An 18,014-nucleotide genomic window follows, 5' to 3' on the forward strand; every position below is an offset into this window, starting at 1 on the left:
TATTTCAGGAGGGAAAGTAATTGAAGCATAAAGAAAAAACCCTGCCAGCTCATTCTCACATTGACATTAAACCACATTCCTTACAACTTCAGTGAAACACACGCTACTTGCAGTAACATGTAAAGCAGAAAACCAAGAAACTTATGCATGAGGAACTAGAAATTAATCAGGTTTTAGGTGAAATTCTTTGTGAACATCAAGCAGCAGCATTAAAAACCTGATACTGGGACAAAGATTTCTCCATCAGGTTCAGTCTGGGTCAATAGATCAGAAGGTGTCTGAATTAAAAAACAACAAAACTCAACCACCATCACCACAGCTATCTTGAGATATTTTGACACCTCAGAGTATAGAAGCTTGTCAGTGGTCACAGTGTTTAAAGATACAAAGGGGATTAACAGCTGTTGAAATGCTGCCAGCCTAGATGAATGCCAGTGATAGCTCTGATGAATCGGAGCAGGGCAGTGGAGGCCTTGACAAATGCTGCAGACGACAGCCGGGGGATTAGATGGTACAATCTGCCTCACACCTGACAGACGTGTTGCTTCGATCCCCTCTCTGACATCCATGCTCGCCAGCTTCCAGCAAACCTCCCTCTGCAAGCCCCACTGGAGCCAAAAGCAGCACGAGAGGCAGTGCTGTGAGTGGGAGAATCCACGGTGTGCCCCACGAGGAGGAAACACTACGAGTTTGGGAAAGAAAAGCAGAGATTACTTCTCATGTATCAAATGTCAGCTGGGAGACATTCAAACTCCTGCTTCCAGCTGCTTCTGAAGCCAGAAATAAGACCTCATGCCATCCTGATAAAGCAGCACAACTGTCGCCTGCCCACACGAGCCTGGGGATGGGAACGTGCACGTGCCCTGGATGCAGCTGCTGCCACGAGGAACAGGGGGAAGCTACAGAGAAACACTGGTCAGTGACGGCCTCGGGAACTGCCTTTGTCCCCAGCAGTGCCCAAGGGAAGCAGAGGTCCACCGGGTTCCCCACACCTCACCGGGTCGCTGGTTTGCACACACCATAAATCAGGCTGTTCGTTCTCATCACTCAGAAGTCTCATGCAAATGGCTCCTAACACGTTTGAAAAATTACCCCATCCACCTGCATCCCTCCCGCAGGTACAGAGGCAGATGAGCTGAACCGATCTGTTCACTGGATGACCCTTTGGATCTGTTAAAATCAACCCACACAATCAATCACTGCTATCAACTTTGGTCCAAAACAGGGAGTTTGGGAATTTCACAACACACTGCAAGAAACAATCTCTTCACCTCCTGAGCTCGCTCCTCTGGAGTTCCTGCTCAGCTCATTTGTTGGTATCAGCCAGCATTTAGCTCAAAGAGATGGTTCACATTCCCTCCCTCCTATCAAGTGCACATACACATAGAAGCCAATTAACAAGGAAGAGAAACATGCACATAAAGCATACCACGAGAGCATAGAAGTTAAGGGTTAAACTGCTGTTTGAAATTTCATATGCCTTTTTTCTCAAAAGATAACAGAGGAAAAGATGCAAGCAACTACAAACAGCTTGCTGATACAGAAAAAAAATAAGATTTTTTTTTCAGCCAAAGCCAACTTCTAAACACAGCTCTGTTGTTTGCTGTTCATGTGTGGGTTCATCTACTCCTCCCGCAGAGACCAATAATGAAATGAGAGCATTGAATTTGTGTCATTCTATTCTTTCCTTCGGCAATAAGCTGTGAGATCATAAATTTTGGATTAAGATTCAGAAAAAGCATAAAGAGAACAGTGTCCACAGTAACAACACAGGCAAGTTAAACTAGTCATGGGCAGAAGTACATTCCTCTTTGAACAGATCTTCTCATGACTGCAACATTATCCTGAGTTGAAAGTAAAATATTAATTCTGTAGCATATCTAGAAAGCTCCTCAAAGATAAAATCCCATTGAATACCACTCTCCACAAAGCTTGAGGAAGGCAGAGCTGGGGAGAAGGACCATGGTTGAGTTTATCCTGCAGGTAACAAACTAGGCACAAAAAGGTTAAGCTAAAGCCTCTAAAGCACACAGTGACTCAAACAAAGCTACGCATCCCAGGACTTCCCAGAACCAGGTCCCACACCGAGATGCTCCAACTAGATGAAAAAGGGGTTTACAGACCCACACTGATATCCCACACCAGAGTCAGACTGTCTTAATGAAGGTACCCTGGGAAGAGCCCAATTAAAACAGGTACCCCACAGCAAGATGGTATTTGGGACTTTTCCCAAAAGCTTCGTGTGCCTCACTGGAAACATGCAGAAAAGCCTTGTGTTATCTTCGAGTCAGAAAACAGCCAGCAAAAAAAGAAATTATTTCTACAGAGGTATTTAAAAGGGGAAGAAAGAGAAAAAAGAAAAACCATTTATAGGAGGCTACTTTAAAGCACACCGTTCTGAAAGACTACAAATAAAGCATTAGTAATTCTTTAAACACAAACTCTAGAAAGTAAAAGCACCTTCAAAGAGAAAGGCCATAAAATGCCAGCAGGCAATTTGGGCTTTCTGACAAGGACAGCAACAGCATCGTGAAAGGCCCAGATTAATGCCAAAACTGTTGTAGGAGAGTATCACCCTGCTCTGTTCCTAGCTGGAAGTTTAAGATAGGAGAGAGAAATCTAAGGTGAGGAATTCACAGTAAATGCCCAAATCAATTATACCTGACAAGTGCAGGTAAACAGGCTTCCTAGGCATTGATTAAACATCAAGAGTTTTCAGCATCTGCTTCAGAGAAGCCCCAGACCTGGTTGACCTGCATGGATTACGTGGTGCCCGTGGCATTAAGGGCATGGCACCATCTGCTAAACCCCTGTGCCCATGCTGGGCAGCTGCACAACTAGTCCTGCAGTGATACTTGGGTCCTACCAGGGGATCCACCACACAACCAGGATGAACTCTGAGATCACAGGACACTGCTTCTAATAACTGGCCACTGTCCAAGAGAGAGCAACGGGAGTGCAGAGAATCAGTGCTAAGGGAGAGGGGGGAACAGAGAAAGAAGGAAATTGCCAGAATATCATGAGTGCTAAAGAATGCAGCTGAAAGTTTCACTCAAAGGATGACCAGCACTTCCAAGGGGAAAAAACCACCAAACAAAATTGGCAGCCATCAAGTACTTGTCATACATTAAAAAAGATACTAAGTACATTCCCCTGTCAGGCCTGTCACAGCAGCTTATTTTGGGAAGGGAGGAACATTATAGCTAAGGTTTGATGCCGTCATGCCAAAGCTGGTATTTGACAGAGCCTCCAACAAAACTCCCACCACCTCGGACAGGCATGCTGCAGCTAAAACCCGGCTTTCTCTGCTGAGAATATCCCTAAGTCCCATTTATAAACTGCAGCAGCTGGCCCAGTTAACAGTTCCTGTCTCAATTAAAAAAAAAAAAAAAAAAGAAGTTAAATTAATGATGCCATCCTTTCACATAACAGGTAGCTAAGGAATGCAATACACTGGATTCCTAGAGGAAGACAGAATAGGAGGGAGCCAAGGCAGCAGCATGTGTAAGAGGACTGGAGACCACTGAAGAAAATGCATCACGTCCATACACGTGCATGGGTAAAGGAACTGCAAGGAAGAGAGTCGCTGTAAGAAACAAACAAAAAACCGCTGAAAAACAGAAGTAAGCCAAAGCCTGGAAGTTCCACCCCCTCCCGGGGTTTTTCCTCTACCCCCTACTACAAATTATTCTCCATGTGCAGTTTCCAGTAAATCAAGCTTTGTGAAATAACCCCGACATGTGCAGGGCTGAGAACCAGCCAACAAGCAATGATGAGATGTCCCTGGAATGATTAAGGAAAACGCAGACATCTCTCAGGTTACAAGGAAGCCTGTTGTACTCTCCCCTTGGTGCATATGCAATGCTGCAAGCACTGTTCTGAAACCTCTGATATTCAAAGGCTCATTTGGTTGACAAGGAGCCTGTGGATTCGTGGACAGATTGTCACACAAACTGTCAGGTTTTTAGAGAGACTATCAGACCTTTCTTTGCCTACGTTATGGAGCACATCAAAGACACAGAAGATGAACCAGACACAGACTGCACAGATCTGACAGAATGGTGGGTGTACATATTCAGAATACTGTACTGCTGGGGGGGGAGGCTTAATGTGAATAATCAGGGGCTGAAAGTTCCAGAAATGTGACACTTTTTGGCAGCGATTCCCATCTTTGCATTTATTTATCGAAGGGAGAAAAACTGCCATACTAGAGGCAAACTTGGAAGAGGAAGAAAAATTGTACCAGCAGCAATTTATTTTGCCACTATACTTTTTCTTTATTATTATTACTCCCAGAGCATTTTCTGAAGATATTTGTATTTTCAGTCAAGGTTCTCTCACTATGCTTGCAGGCTCTCTTCTCATTTTCTCCTGTAGGAGAGGTTGGTTTAATGATTACAGCCAAGAAGACCGCTAGGACTTCACAGGTCACCGTACACAGTTAATGACACAGACAAATCCGTACTTTCAGAAGTGCCTGCTGGCTCAGGGCTCTGTCTGGAGATGCTCAGGAGCTCATTATTCAAAACTTCAAGTTCAAGTTATGGGTAATCAGCACATCTGAAGAAATACACCATACCCGGACAACAAAAAAGTGAAGAAACAAAAGCTATTACAGAAAATACTAACCTTAAGCATTAAGGTCTCACTTTTAAAATGGGGACATTGTTCACTTATCTTCCAGTGAGCTAGAAACCCTAGTTAATGAATACCTGGAAAAAGTTCCTAGCTCCACAGATGAAAAATAGTATTACAAAGGATAACTTTATATCATTCCTCTTTATTAGTAATACTTGGACTAACATTATAAAGCAATGCTATATTTATTTTACAGGTGGCAAAAAAAAAAGTTATTAGGCTATTTCTACCAAGAAGTATTGATTCTTACTTAAAAAGGAAAATAAAATGCAAAATGAAACACTGATAACAAGAAAAAGAAAGTGAATTAATACAGATTCTTTTGGCCTGCCTTTACAATACCAACATCACATAACCTCCAGTTCTCCCTGCAAGGCATCAGTTATTCCCCAGAAAGAAACACTCGTATCTTTTTATATTTATTTTGCTATTTAAAAGATTGAAATTCTCCCCACAGTAAACAGAAAATAAATACAATGCTTATCCTAAGATAAAAAAACCAAGGAGGACAAAGGAGAAAGGATGGTAAAAGGGATAAGAAAGAAATCAGAAAATATTTGCAAACAATTTCCTTTCCATCATTTGACAGTCTCATTCGCTCTGCTTTTAGTGATCTTCTTTTTCATATGTTTTTAAATGGAGCTATTTTGCCTCCTCTGAAGAGGACAATGCATTGAAGAGACATCTCTGTAGCTGGCAAAGAGCTTGTGAACTCTCTAGAGAAGCCCAGAAAGGCCGCAGAGGAATAATCAGGTGGAGAGGCATTTTTGCAGCAGAGTTATTGAGCTGTAAATATTAACATGAAAATCAAACACCCCAAGAGAGCAGGGGTAACCACACGACTGCTTCATTCCCATACTCTGGCAAAGATCACTGCTTTGGTCACAACCCTGGGGCATGATGTCACCCGTGGCCTTCGACAGCTTTTGGTCACCACCAGCTCAGTATCGTACTTTCTTTACAGAATCCAGGCAGAGGAAAAAGAACAAGGCATGTCTCACTTTTAACCCGTTAAAGAATAATAGGAATAATTACTTATTAAGATTAACGCTGAAAAATCTCATAATGCCTTGCTGCAAAGAAACATAAATGGAAGAATGTCACATGCATGGTGTACCATACACTCTTAGATACAAGCTAAATCTACTCTCAAAATTTAAATGCTAAGCACAGTCTCTGACAGTAAGGAATATTACATGCAAGCAACAAGAGACACTGACCTTAGCACTAAACGAGAAAGAAATAAAACTAGGCTTAAAGTTCCAAAAGAAACACTTTGGCATGAGCATCCTAATTAATCTGGAGTTTGTTACTATAGCTGATAAACTCTGTAACAAGAAAATTCTTGGGAAACAGTGTTACAGTGGATTTTCTCTGGCTTGTGGAAACATTATCAGTATTTCACCTATATCCACTGACCAAGACCAAACAAAAAATCCATGCCCTTCAACCAGGGACAGCTTGAGCTTAGACAACAGGAACACAAAGAAGAGACAGAACTATGCTTTTACTGGGGAACTAGAGGAGAGAATAAAACCAAGCACTACAAACACCACAGACCTGGAGCCAATTCCTCTCTCCACAAAACAAATAAACAAACAAACTTAAAACCCAGCACTGTCCTGTTTTCAGCCAGCAAGGACAAACACTGTGTTCTTCACCAGGACATCCTGTGCCTATCACAGAAATCAACAGCTAGGACACTGTTATGGGGGATTTTTATTGTTCTTCCTGTGACAAACCCTTGTATCTAACTGGAAGAAGAGTTATCTCAGTGCCACATGAATGAAGGATTAGCCATCAGGCAGTGATGGCTTTTTGCTGCTGCGAACGGAAGCTGCATCTCAAAAAAATTACCTAAAGGTGAAAGGTCTCATATACTACATTTAATTCCCTGAAGAGTCAAAGGAAATTTTGTGGTATACATAGCCATTATGAAAAACTAAGTTAAAAAATGAATATATGCCTGCCTGGGCAGGCATACAATACAGCATTTTTACACACCCATCCAAGTCGTCTGCTCTGATCAAGAACCACAATCCAGTCAGCTCAAAGCTTGCTGCATGTCAGGGCAAATTAGATGATTTGTGTAGAGTGTCCAGTATATCATGAGACATCTCTAGGGGAAAAAAAAAATTCCACAACCCAGGCACTCCTCAGTTGACCCAGGCGGGCAAGCTCACAGCAACCTTGCAGCTTGAAATTATGTAAGAAAAAATTTGGCTTTTGTTCAGAACAATGGGGAGGGAGAAGGAAGGAGAAGGAATTAAGCCTTTTTCCTTATTAGAAGACTTGAAATGCAATAATTGGGAAGGAGAAGAAAAGCTAGCTCTTCTCGTAAAATAACCTAGTTATTACAAGTCTTCCCAGACCAGAGGCTTACACTTTTATCTCAGCTCCCATGTTTCCTTCTCCCATCTCTTGCTCCTCTATGGCCTCTTAGGGACCTGCACAGATTCAGTGGACTCTCCTGGCACTTCCTGCCTCTGTGGTTGTTCCTCACTGTTGTTGCCCTCTGTGCAGGGCAGCATCTTTTATCTGATGGCCATTCCACTGGTCAACACCCACCAGGGCAACCTGCTCTCCGCATTTGTCAGGGTTCAGCTCCCAGATAGTTCTAGTGCATATGAGATGTATCTTTCCTATTTTTATTAACAACAAAACAAAATTTAGTATTATTTCATATTTTTTTTACAATGGGGCTGGAATGCAAATGGATGAGCTAGGAAATCTTGATTTGAGTCAAGGTGCTTAATAGTAAACTGCAACTGGGATCATTTCAATGTATGGGCAAACCACCAGCTACACCCAAAACCAACCAAACAAAAACCCACCCCTCATCATCCCAGGAGATTCTGCAACAGGCAAAGCAAATACCATTTGCAGTGGCTGAAGACCTCATGGCGAGCCTGATGGTACACATCTATTTAAAAACATTAAACATGTTATTTACAAGCTTCTTCTGAGTCACCCTGGTCTCTTGGGAATGTGCATTATATGTTCAAGAAATTGGAGTAGCTCTTTTATTTATGTTTCTTTAAAATGACTGGCAGATGGGGAAAAACCTTCAGAGAAGTGGCCCCAGGCTGTCATGAAACATGTATTTAACACACCCACAGTAAACTACTAAACACACTTCAGAAGGTACAGCCTCTGTAAATATGGAGTAGTTCCTTTTTAAAGTCTGATCTCTGGACTACTTAATTCAGCACAAATTCGAGATGTTCTGTGGAGTCTGCTCAATTTAAAGAGTAATTATTAGCTATATTTTCCATTAACATGATGACAGTATATTCTATAAGGGCAGAGCCATAATTTTAAGGACATTTTCAAAACATTGGTTTTACTTTTAAGTCACAATAGTAATGCCTTTTTCCTGCCACATGTGGAAGAACCACTGTGGGCTGAAATAGAAATCTCAGATTCCCCAAAGTCAGGGTCTTACACAAGTGGATTCCACACACACAGGAAAGTTTGGTCTACCTGAAACAATTTCCAAGACTAAGTCTAAATCCGGAATATCCCAAGAGAAGCACAAGCTTCAATCATCCAAATCCCAGCAGACATACAGACTCCAGCCTAAGGTCTGGAACATATTTAATCAATTCACTCTGCTAACTCTCTACAGTTTCATAAAATAGCCAATACTGCAATAACAGGGCCAGAAATTAATTGTACACTGGTTGGTGAATTACACGGAAATAACAGGCAGCACAGGGTGATGCAGTTGCTGTTGAGGTGCAACTGGACTAGAGTAAAAACAGGTGAGAGACAGACAGTGCATGTGTGTGCACACGTGAGTACTTTGTGTGTGTGTGTGTGTGCTGCTTTCATCAGAAAAGTAGCACTGGTTTTATTGGTGACAGTGCTATCTATATATACACACATTTATAAATACCAATTCTGCTTATAAACAAGCATGTAAACAGCACAAAGAGGGGGAAACAGAAATTTAAACTGTTAGGCAATAAGAAAGTGAATGAAATGAAGGGAAAATTGGGTTGAATAAAAAATGGCAAGGGAAGGTATCAAATATTAGATAACGAGGAAAGCTCTCAGAAGTGAGACAAAAGCACCTCTTGTTTTGCTCTTTTTGGACTAGACTTGACAAATACTCCGGTGTTCAGTTCTAACAAAGAGACAAGATCACATTCTAGGTCTTTTTGTTCTGCCTTTAACAAGTCTTCCTAGTGATACACTGATGAGACCAGATACCAGATTGTTATCTAAATTCAGCTGCTAAATTCAGTGTTAAGACACTAAGTTCAAACCACACATTGCCACATTTATTTCACAAGTCGAGCCTGAGGATGGATTCCTCCAAGATGAAGCAGCCCATAAGCATCATTCTCTCCCTCTGCAAAGGTACTCTAAATGCCAGGGAAACAAAATCACCGTACGGCTCTGACAGTTCACCCTTCAGCACACAGACTGCAAACGCATCTCTGCACTAATCGCGCAGGCTGAAGAGGCAGCAAACACTTAACTGCTGTTTGCATAGAGGCTGCTTGTAATTTGATGTAATCTACTGTACATCAGTCAACACATACTGAAGAGAGAACATACACATTGCAGAGAAGGCAGAGAGGCAGTGCCGACACCGAACACATTTTAGTTACCCTATTATGGATGTTCTTTGAGTTCATCAAATTAACAATCAATTTATCTGATCTCTAAAAGCTGCTGTACTGAGGTGTACTAACTACTAAACTTCACACGCTTTCAGCAAAAAAGGCATTAAATGGCTGAACTGAGCACAGGGTACTGGAAGTCAGTTTGTGTGTTGGCCAACGGCAACAAGGAATGAACCTCTCCCTGCAGACGGTGAGACGGCAGAGGAGCATCAGCCTCCTCTAGATACTGTTCAGCCGCAACGGATACCCGCGGAAAGCAGAAATCAGGGATGCTGTCCTCCCTCCTCCACCCCCAGCATGACATTTAATGTCTGAGAATAACTGAAAAGAGGAAGAAGATGGGGGGGTTGGAACCAGTTCAGATGACAATTTCAGGTTCGTTCCCTTCTCATTTTGTTCCCGTTCACAAATTTAACACGCACACAGGACAGGATCTTCCGTTCTCTAAATATCAAAGGCTGTGCCCTGAGAGACTGACAGAGCCACTGCCACCTGAAAGGCAGTGTCCACACAGCCTGAGCGACTGGGAAGTGATCTGGTTGATTAGGATGGATCTTATCGGCCTATTTCAGAAAACTACACTGGGAATTATTCTTCTTGTGTTCACAAGATTAAATCAACAGTTTGATGAACTGAGTGCTTTGCTGTACTGCTCCACTGGCCTGAAAGGCAAACTGATTTTTTGGATCATAGCTGTAGGTTCGCAGAAAGCACCGGTGGGCTTGTGAGAGGAAGGGTTTGCAGAAGGGGCAGGAGACGAGAACTGAACAAAATAGATAAGAAAAAAAATTGAAATTTTAAAGAATATTGTAAGGTTCAATTATGGTGATGGGTACAAGAAATTCTTCTGAAAGAGAAACACATTTTTTTAGACCAGAACTTCATTTCACACTAGTTCCTCCAAGTACACAGAGCACTGGCTAGAGCAATAAGCTGGTGGCTGGCAAGACAGTGACTGGAGGCAAACAAAGTAGCCCTTACACACACAGCAATAGCTCACATGCAGCCCCAAGACATTACAGGTCATTTTATTGAGGAAGCAAATGGTGTCAGTGACACCTGCCAGGACACATCAACTCATTTAGAAAAGGGCACCGAAACTTTAACTCCCACTGAGAGGGCAGAGGGTTCAATTGAAGACAACACCTCAACATAACTTGCTTTTTCAAAGGTAGGTGGATGCTTCCCAGGTCTCATGGGTACAGACAAGCCTGGGATCCCAACTCAAGGAATGCATTCCCCATCCCCTTCAACAGAAATCCCCTGACACCTTTTCCAGGTGTCATCGGTTTATGCAACCCCTCCAGAGCCTGCTTTAAACTGATGATGAAGACCCAACATGAACATATTGCTCTGGAAGGCCTTTTTTTTTCCCCTCCAGGCTTCTATCACTTTTTTTCTGCAGAATTTTTTATTGAGACAAGTTACTAGGCAAAAAAATACAGAAATGACAGTGGACTTGCATGTAGGGGTGACCTTGATGCACCAGAAGTGGGAGACAGCTCCAAGAAGAAGGATCAAGGCCAAGAAGAATAACAAACAAAAGTTTTCCTCCCATTCTTTACACATTCTAAATGCTTTACAAACATGAGTTAAACGATAAGCACAAGGGCAAAAAGAGATTAATTCAAACAAACCAAACTCAGTGAATGCCACACACGAAACTACAAGATTTGTGAAGCTAAGCATAGAAAAAGGTACAGTCAACCTTATTAACAAAAAAAAAGGTATGTATTCAATACATTCCTTTCCCACTTGCACAAATGCTCTACAGCTTATGAATACCTCTTGTGCTGCTTACTGCTCTGAAAAACTACAAGCAGAAAAACGTTGCATATTAATGCACCCACTGCTCACAGTAGTCCACAGCCACCTAATAAAAGATAACGTGGGAGCCAGAGCTTAGGAAAATCCAAACAAAGAAGAGGCATCATCTATAGCAAGGAGTTTCACTTCATCTTCTGAGATTACCTTCAGCCTTTCTCTGCTGTTTTACACTACTCCAAAGAGCTGCCCGTGTTTTTGCTGTACTGTAGCACTGCCCTTAGCTTTTGTTAGGTTAAACCCAGAAAGAAGCCAAATAGCACAAAGAGTCAAATAAATATTTACTTGGGAGAAAGTATACAACTAATATGCTAAGTGAAATCTCCTGGCATCTGAAGGGTTCCAGGAGAGACTCCATTTCTCTCTTATCATACTTTTCAAAGGTTGTTTCTACCACTTGGAAAAAGCAGGACAAAGCACACACAGAATCCTTAATAAAAATCCCAGCTCAGAGCAGTACATATATTAACTATTTACAACAAGCTCCCTCCATCTCCCCTCCCTGCTTCTCAGTAACAAATAAATGCATGAAAGAACATCAGCTTAATCTTCTCAAATTGAGTGTTTCTAAGGTTTTCCTTACAGATTATCAGGTCTAACTCTCATCCTTTCTACCCAGAGAAACACTACAGTACAAAACTTCCTTCAAAACAGTTGAGAGAAGACCCACATTTTATGAAACAATTTAAATTACATGGATGAGATGTAAAATTACTGTAAGAAGCCAGAGTTAGAAGATTAACCATTTATAACAAATTACCCAGGTCTCATTACTGGATTACTTATTGGAGATTAGGCAGTCACATTGGAAACGCAGGTGTGGAATGGAATGTGTGCCACCAGCTCCAAACCCTGCAATTACACACAGTCACATAAGCAGGCAGTTCAAAGGAGCTATTCCCTCTAATTTTTCTGATTACCAAAATATTTCAGGCACTCCAAAACAAAAACACACAAGTGACCCAAGGGACTGAAACACACAACTACAACAAGCTATCAGAGTTAAGGGAGGAAGACCAGGGGCATTACCAGTGTAATGATCCTCTGCAAGGAATTTGTTCGATAAAATTTGATTTTTAAAAAAGTCAAAAAGCATGCACTGCACTGCAGGCAGAACAAAGCCTACCATCCATTCCCACACACAATCCCTGACAAACTGAAGGGTGCAGTGGGAAGAACACTCCCAACAACGAATCCCAGCATTGGTCTCATCCCAGTACAGCTATGTCATGCATTCAAGTCTGCACTCAAAACAGCTGAACGCTGCCAGTAGCAGCAGTGCATGGCATTCGATCAACACAAGTCAGAAGTGCAAATCAAATGTCAGGCACTACAAAGAAACAGAGAACCAAACAGTGTTTCTGACACAATTGCCATATTACGCTCAGGGACCACCCGCATCCCGAGCACTGTGCACACAGTCCTGGTTCACAGCTCTCAGAGAGGATTAAATAGGTGTGGAAAAGTTCCAAAGATGACCAGCCAGGATGATCAAAGTATGTGGGGCAAGTACCCCATAACCTTGCTCTGATCACAGAATCACAGAAAGAATCAGATTGGAAAGGACCACAATAGGTCATCTGGTCCCACCTCCCTGCTCAAGCAGGGTCATCCCAGAGCATATTGCACAGGATTGCATCCAGACTACTCTGGAATATCTCCACTTAGGGAGACTCCACAACCTCTCTGGGCAATCCAGTGATCTTACAGCTGTCCTTGGACATTAACATTTGGGCACAGTCAGAACCAGCATAATGAACTCTATGGATCTTTAGCGTGACAGCACTCACTGTCTCACTTCTTCCAGTGCTTTAGAAGATGTAGGGAAAACCCCAAAAGCTGAAACACAGAAATTATTTTTCATACATGCCTTTTCCTCTGAAAATTTTAATAAGACTGTCTGGAGAAACTGAGTTTCTCAAGATCTATTTGAAATAAGGTAGACCCACAGTTCATCTCATGCAAAACTAAAGGCAAAGCCTTTTTAGCATTTTTATAGCTTTACTGTTTCACAACACTTTGCCCTCCCATTATAAGCTATTCCATCATATAGATGGAATAACTGAGATAGATGGACTAAATAATTGTTTCAAACTCCCAAAAGAGAAATGGCTATTAGAAAATGAGCAGGTTTTTCCTTCCAATTGTGTGCTCTGTCCAGTAGATTACAGTACTCTTTCAGAGATTACAAAATAAAAGGATAATGTATTCACACAATCTGCTGCATTCAAGGGAACTACTGAGTTCAGTTCTGGTCAATACATCTCAAAGACAGAGCTGCAAGGGGGAAAGTGCCAAAAGACAACAAGTAGAATGAGAAACCTGGAAAAAATCATTCACACAAGCAGAGGCTGAAAAGGTAAGGACTGCTCAGCTTAATGGGAAGGTAAAAGAGGGAAGAGAAGTCTACAAATAGAGTAATTAGAATTCCTTTTATCTCTTTCAAATAAAGGATATTAAATGAGGAAAAAAAAGTATTTGCAACTGGTAACAGAGAATTTATGAAGTATATAAGTTAACCTGTGGCCCACACTGCCACATGATGTTGGAGGCACAGAGCTGAACAGGGCTTCAGGAACAATGCCTGAGTCGCACAGAAGAATGGATGGCACTAATCCAAGTTCCAGAGAATAAAAATACTGAATGAAAATAAAACTCTTGAGCAGGGCATGTGTCAGCCTCCAACTGACAACAGTTAGGAAGACTATTCTCAAAGCTACTCTCGCAGAAGTTTTCTTTGTGGTTTTGTTTTGGTGAGGGTTTTTTTTTTGCTTCTTCCTTCAAAGGTTTTGCAAACTGACCACTGTCAGAAGAAACAGGACAGTCTTCGTGTTTGATTCACTGCAGCAGCTCTTATGTTGTAAGGAGTATGTAACACAATTGCTCTTAGAATCCTACCAGGAAGGTACTTGGTTTTTAACATCAATAGTTCAAAACATTCTTCAAAAACAAATCTCTAAGTCTCTTACTGTTGAATTTTGTTATCATGCAATAGTGAGGACAAAGCCAACATGGACACAGCAGGGGATGAGAGAGGGGAATTCCTGACAGCCTGATCCTCAGAAGGAGAAATTTCAGCTTGCTAACTCCACGCTGAGCCATCACATCCATTCACCCACAGCCAAAAGCTTCAAACTACCAGCAACCACATTTCCAAGTGACCATCTCCTCTTAAAACAGCAGAGAAAGTCAACTTCTATTTCAGAGCTCTTCCCCACCTCATCCCCTTATTGACAGCTTTTTTCTAATATAGACACACATATACACAGATATATAAAAATATATCTAAGCCTGAGTTGGAAAGCTCTAGCACAGTGGAAGGAAAAATAAATAAATAAGTGTCAAGGTCTGCGTGTATTCAACAAATAAAAGCAGAATTATATAAAAGCAACAGCTAATAAAAAAGATTGTTCTGCACTGCATTTTCCATCTTTCCAGCCATTATAGGAATAAAATTATCCACAGAGAAGATCAAAAACCTTTTTCAAAACTAATACAATTAAGCTTTATTACACTGTTTCAAGTACATTTCTCTCCTCTCCCTTCTAGCCCCCACCACCTCCCACTCCAATCCAGACTAACGGTTGGAGGCATTCTTCTGTTTCATTACCAGCAAAACACTAGTGTTTAAGGGTCAGAAACTATCTAATGTTTCAAGAGAGGAAAGAAAAAAACCTGTTCTTTTTATCTACTTGCTTTTGTACACATAACAACTAGAAGATAGCTCCTCTGCAGCTCTGCAGTTTGAATAGGACTGCAGGCAAGCCACCTCACTCCCCCCGAGAAGATCCTGCACTAGAATATCCCTCTCATTGTTTAAAAGGGTGTCCCTGTAGCAAGGGACAGGGACTTGAAAACATAAACCACAACAAAAGATTTCAAAAAGAGGACAATGAAGCCCAGACACAAACTTCTCCCCACTCCACTGTCCATAAAGGACAGACACACACACACAGGTTTTCCCCGCAATTTCCGCTTCGTGAAACCAGATCCAGAGAGAAGAACATAATAGGAGCACACAGCATGGGACCAAGAAATTGCAAAAATCCCCTTTGCGTATGAACATATGGACAACTGTGATAATTAGAATGATAGCTGCTAGATTGTTTGCAATTTCACTGAACAATCCCCATTATCTAGAAATAGAATTTAAAATCCGAATGCAACACTGAGAGGTAGTTTTAATAGTTTATTTTTAATGAACTGCGTGGATTAAAAGTGTTGCTAAACTGTATCATACGAAATTGCTCGTGGGCATGTTTTACCATCGATGGCTTAAAAAAAGTGCTGCATGGACAATCATGGACTAGCAGGGAATGAGAACAGGAATAGATATGCCAACAGTTTCCTACCATCTCTATAATCTGCAATTTTCCCATGTTCCATACTCACCATCATGCTACATGTTGGTAGTAAAGCTGATTGATTTCTCTGTCTTTTTACAACCTCCCTTTTTCAGAATTGTTTGCATTTCTTTTTAGTCACACAACACAACTACAAGTCGAATGTATGCAACTCCCTGTCAGGAGGTCTAATTGCTTCAAATTGGAGAAGATTATTCTCCACATTTATTAAAAAATAAAGACTACTCATAACATTATTTCATTTTACCAGGAAGTGAAGAACACATTAGTTCATAAGGAACAGCATGGCTGCTCCTATTTTTATGGCATCAATTTTTAAAAACTCATCATGGTAAACAATTAAACAGAGAAGCAAATCCCACGTTTAGGGGAGAGATTCAAATCCCTAAATGGATTTTCAAAGGTCATTTCAGGCTTAAAAGATGCTTGACAGTGTCTCTTTAAATCACGTTCATTTCGAAGGCTTATCCAGCAAGAAGCAGGCAGTGCACTGCAGCACCATTCTTTGAACTGTGGGGCTCCCCAGAGAAAAATTAATATTACAATTTTAATTTGCATTTATAGCAAGATTTATATTGTGGTGTTATGTTTTTTGTTTTTTGGTTTTTTTTTAATTTAGGAAAGGATTTTTAACAAAAGGAATAAAAAACAAGGCACTTGTTTTGCTTCAATTTAGCTTTCACCCAAACCCCATGGTGAAAAAGAAAATAGAGTTTGAACTACTAGAAATCTTTTTTAAAAAAATCATCCAGTTAAAAAAACCTTTATCTTTCAAATGCAAGTTGCTCAAAAGATTCATACAGCTTTTCCAGCACATACATAAGGGGTCGGGGGCAGACAAGACAGTAGGAGCTGAGATTTCCAGGTTTCAGCACAACCCTTCTTGGTTCTCTGCTCTTTGGATCCACACAGTTCCATGTCCAACCCCATCAGTGTGCAGAGGGCACAAATAAAGACAATTTAACCCTACCTTCCTCTCAATGCGGGCCAACTGCTCCTTATAGAAGGCCTCTTGTCGCTTCAACTCTGCCTCCCTGCCTCTCAGCTCCACAGCCTGGGAAGAACGACAAAAAAGCATCATCAGAAGAAGAAAATAAAAATAAACAATGTGAGTGCAAGGAAAGCACATGGCATGCAGACTGGAAAGAACTTTAAAAAAAAAAAAAAAATTCACTGCTCAGGACTGGTGCAAGGGATCCCTCATGGTGGAACTACAAACCTTGAGTATTTGCAGCTCATTTTGGGTTATCCCCAGAAGTTTGAAAGGCTCTTATTAGTATCACACTCAAACTCATAACCTTGATTTTACTACTTCTTATTAACTGGAAACATATGATCGTAACAAGGTGACACCTTCCTATTGCCTTTTTCAGAACTCCATCTTACCCATGTCTTTGTTTTTCTGTGAGTCATGACAGTCATTACTCCAATGTTCTTCACCTTACCTTACCTTAAAAAAATAAACTCAAATACTCCACTTTATAAACTCTTGTCCCTTGGAGTGTCAGAAAGCTTCTGTAGATTTAATACTTCCCCACAGCAGACATACATAGGACTACCCTGGTAATTAAGGACTCCCTTCACACACCCTCTGTGCATTCCCCATCAGCACCCTCAGAGTTCCTCTGGCTGGGTGCTGCAGACTCAGAGGGAAGATGGGTGTCAGAGAATTTCTCCTCCATCTTCCAAAGTACAAAGGTGACTTTATATACCAGCAAAGCTGGCATATAAGCTCTTGCTTCAGAATAACCTGGTCACCAACTGAACAGTGCTCAATTAAAAAAGTCTGTGTGGGTACAGCAATAAACTGTAGCTCTCTGGTTCTTTACACCCAGCACCACTTCATTGCATTCCCAACCCAAAACTGCACTAGTATTAAGGAAACATGGCATTGATGGAACTGAATCAAACTTTTAAAGTTTAAAAATAACAAGCAGCAATAGCAAGACAAATAGCACTTGTTCTTCACTGCCCATCACACCCCAAAATCTCTGGGGCCACATAAGTCATCAGCAGGCAAAAGACCTTTCAAAAACAGAATGAATAGCCTGTTTAACATGGACACAAACCCTGCCAATCCATAACACCCCAGCAGCATTGCTCTTAACTTCTAATGATGATGGTACAACCACAGAAAATGCTGGTCCAATATGATTAAGCAGCTGGGACAAAAACATCCCTGTGGGCTCAGACCTGTCATTTTATGGCCAAAAGCCATTGCTAACGAGAAAAATTACATCTGAAAGCAAGTTACTGTGCATGTCCTTCTTTCTGCTTCCCTGCTGATGGAAATACAGTGCTATAATAGGGTTTAGAAGAGATTTTAATTTAGGCAATGAGGGTGGTTGATAAGTAAGCAAGAAAAGGAGCACATGAAATAGGAGGGTTGTAGTGGTGTGGTGTGTGTTTCTGTTTGTTTTTAAAGAAAAATAAATATTTTGGGTTCCATGTTTGCCACCCCAGAGGAGGGTAACACACAAGCAGTACAGATTCATATCTATTTCCTCTTGCTCTCGAAGACATTTGACTAAAAGCAAAATCTCTAGCTTTGCTT

At 41.2% G+C, this 18,014-nt stretch overlaps 1 protein-coding gene across 3 annotated transcripts in view; it reads right to left on the reverse strand.

The window, feature by feature from the left end:
- Positions 1-18,014, reverse strand: part of CHCHD6 (coiled-coil-helix-coiled-coil-helix domain containing 6) — a 109,566-nt gene that overhangs the window by 56,697 nt on the left and 34,855 nt on the right. For all 3 annotated transcript variants that reach the window (XM_051788916.1, XM_051788917.1, XM_051788915.1), the window contains one exon: positions 16,431-16,514. In XM_051788916.1, the coding sequence (XP_051644876.1) occupies positions 16,431-16,514 (84 nt within the window). The remainder of the gene's footprint in view (positions 1-16,430; positions 16,515-18,014) is intronic.

This window comes from Manacus candei, unplaced genomic scaffold, assembly GCF_025592945.1.
Source record: "Manacus candei isolate 608988 ecotype Guabito, Panama unplaced genomic scaffold, ASM2559294v1 h1tg000025l, whole genome shotgun sequence".
Classification (NCBI taxonomy): domain Eukaryota; kingdom Metazoa; phylum Chordata; class Aves; order Passeriformes; family Pipridae; genus Manacus; species Manacus candei.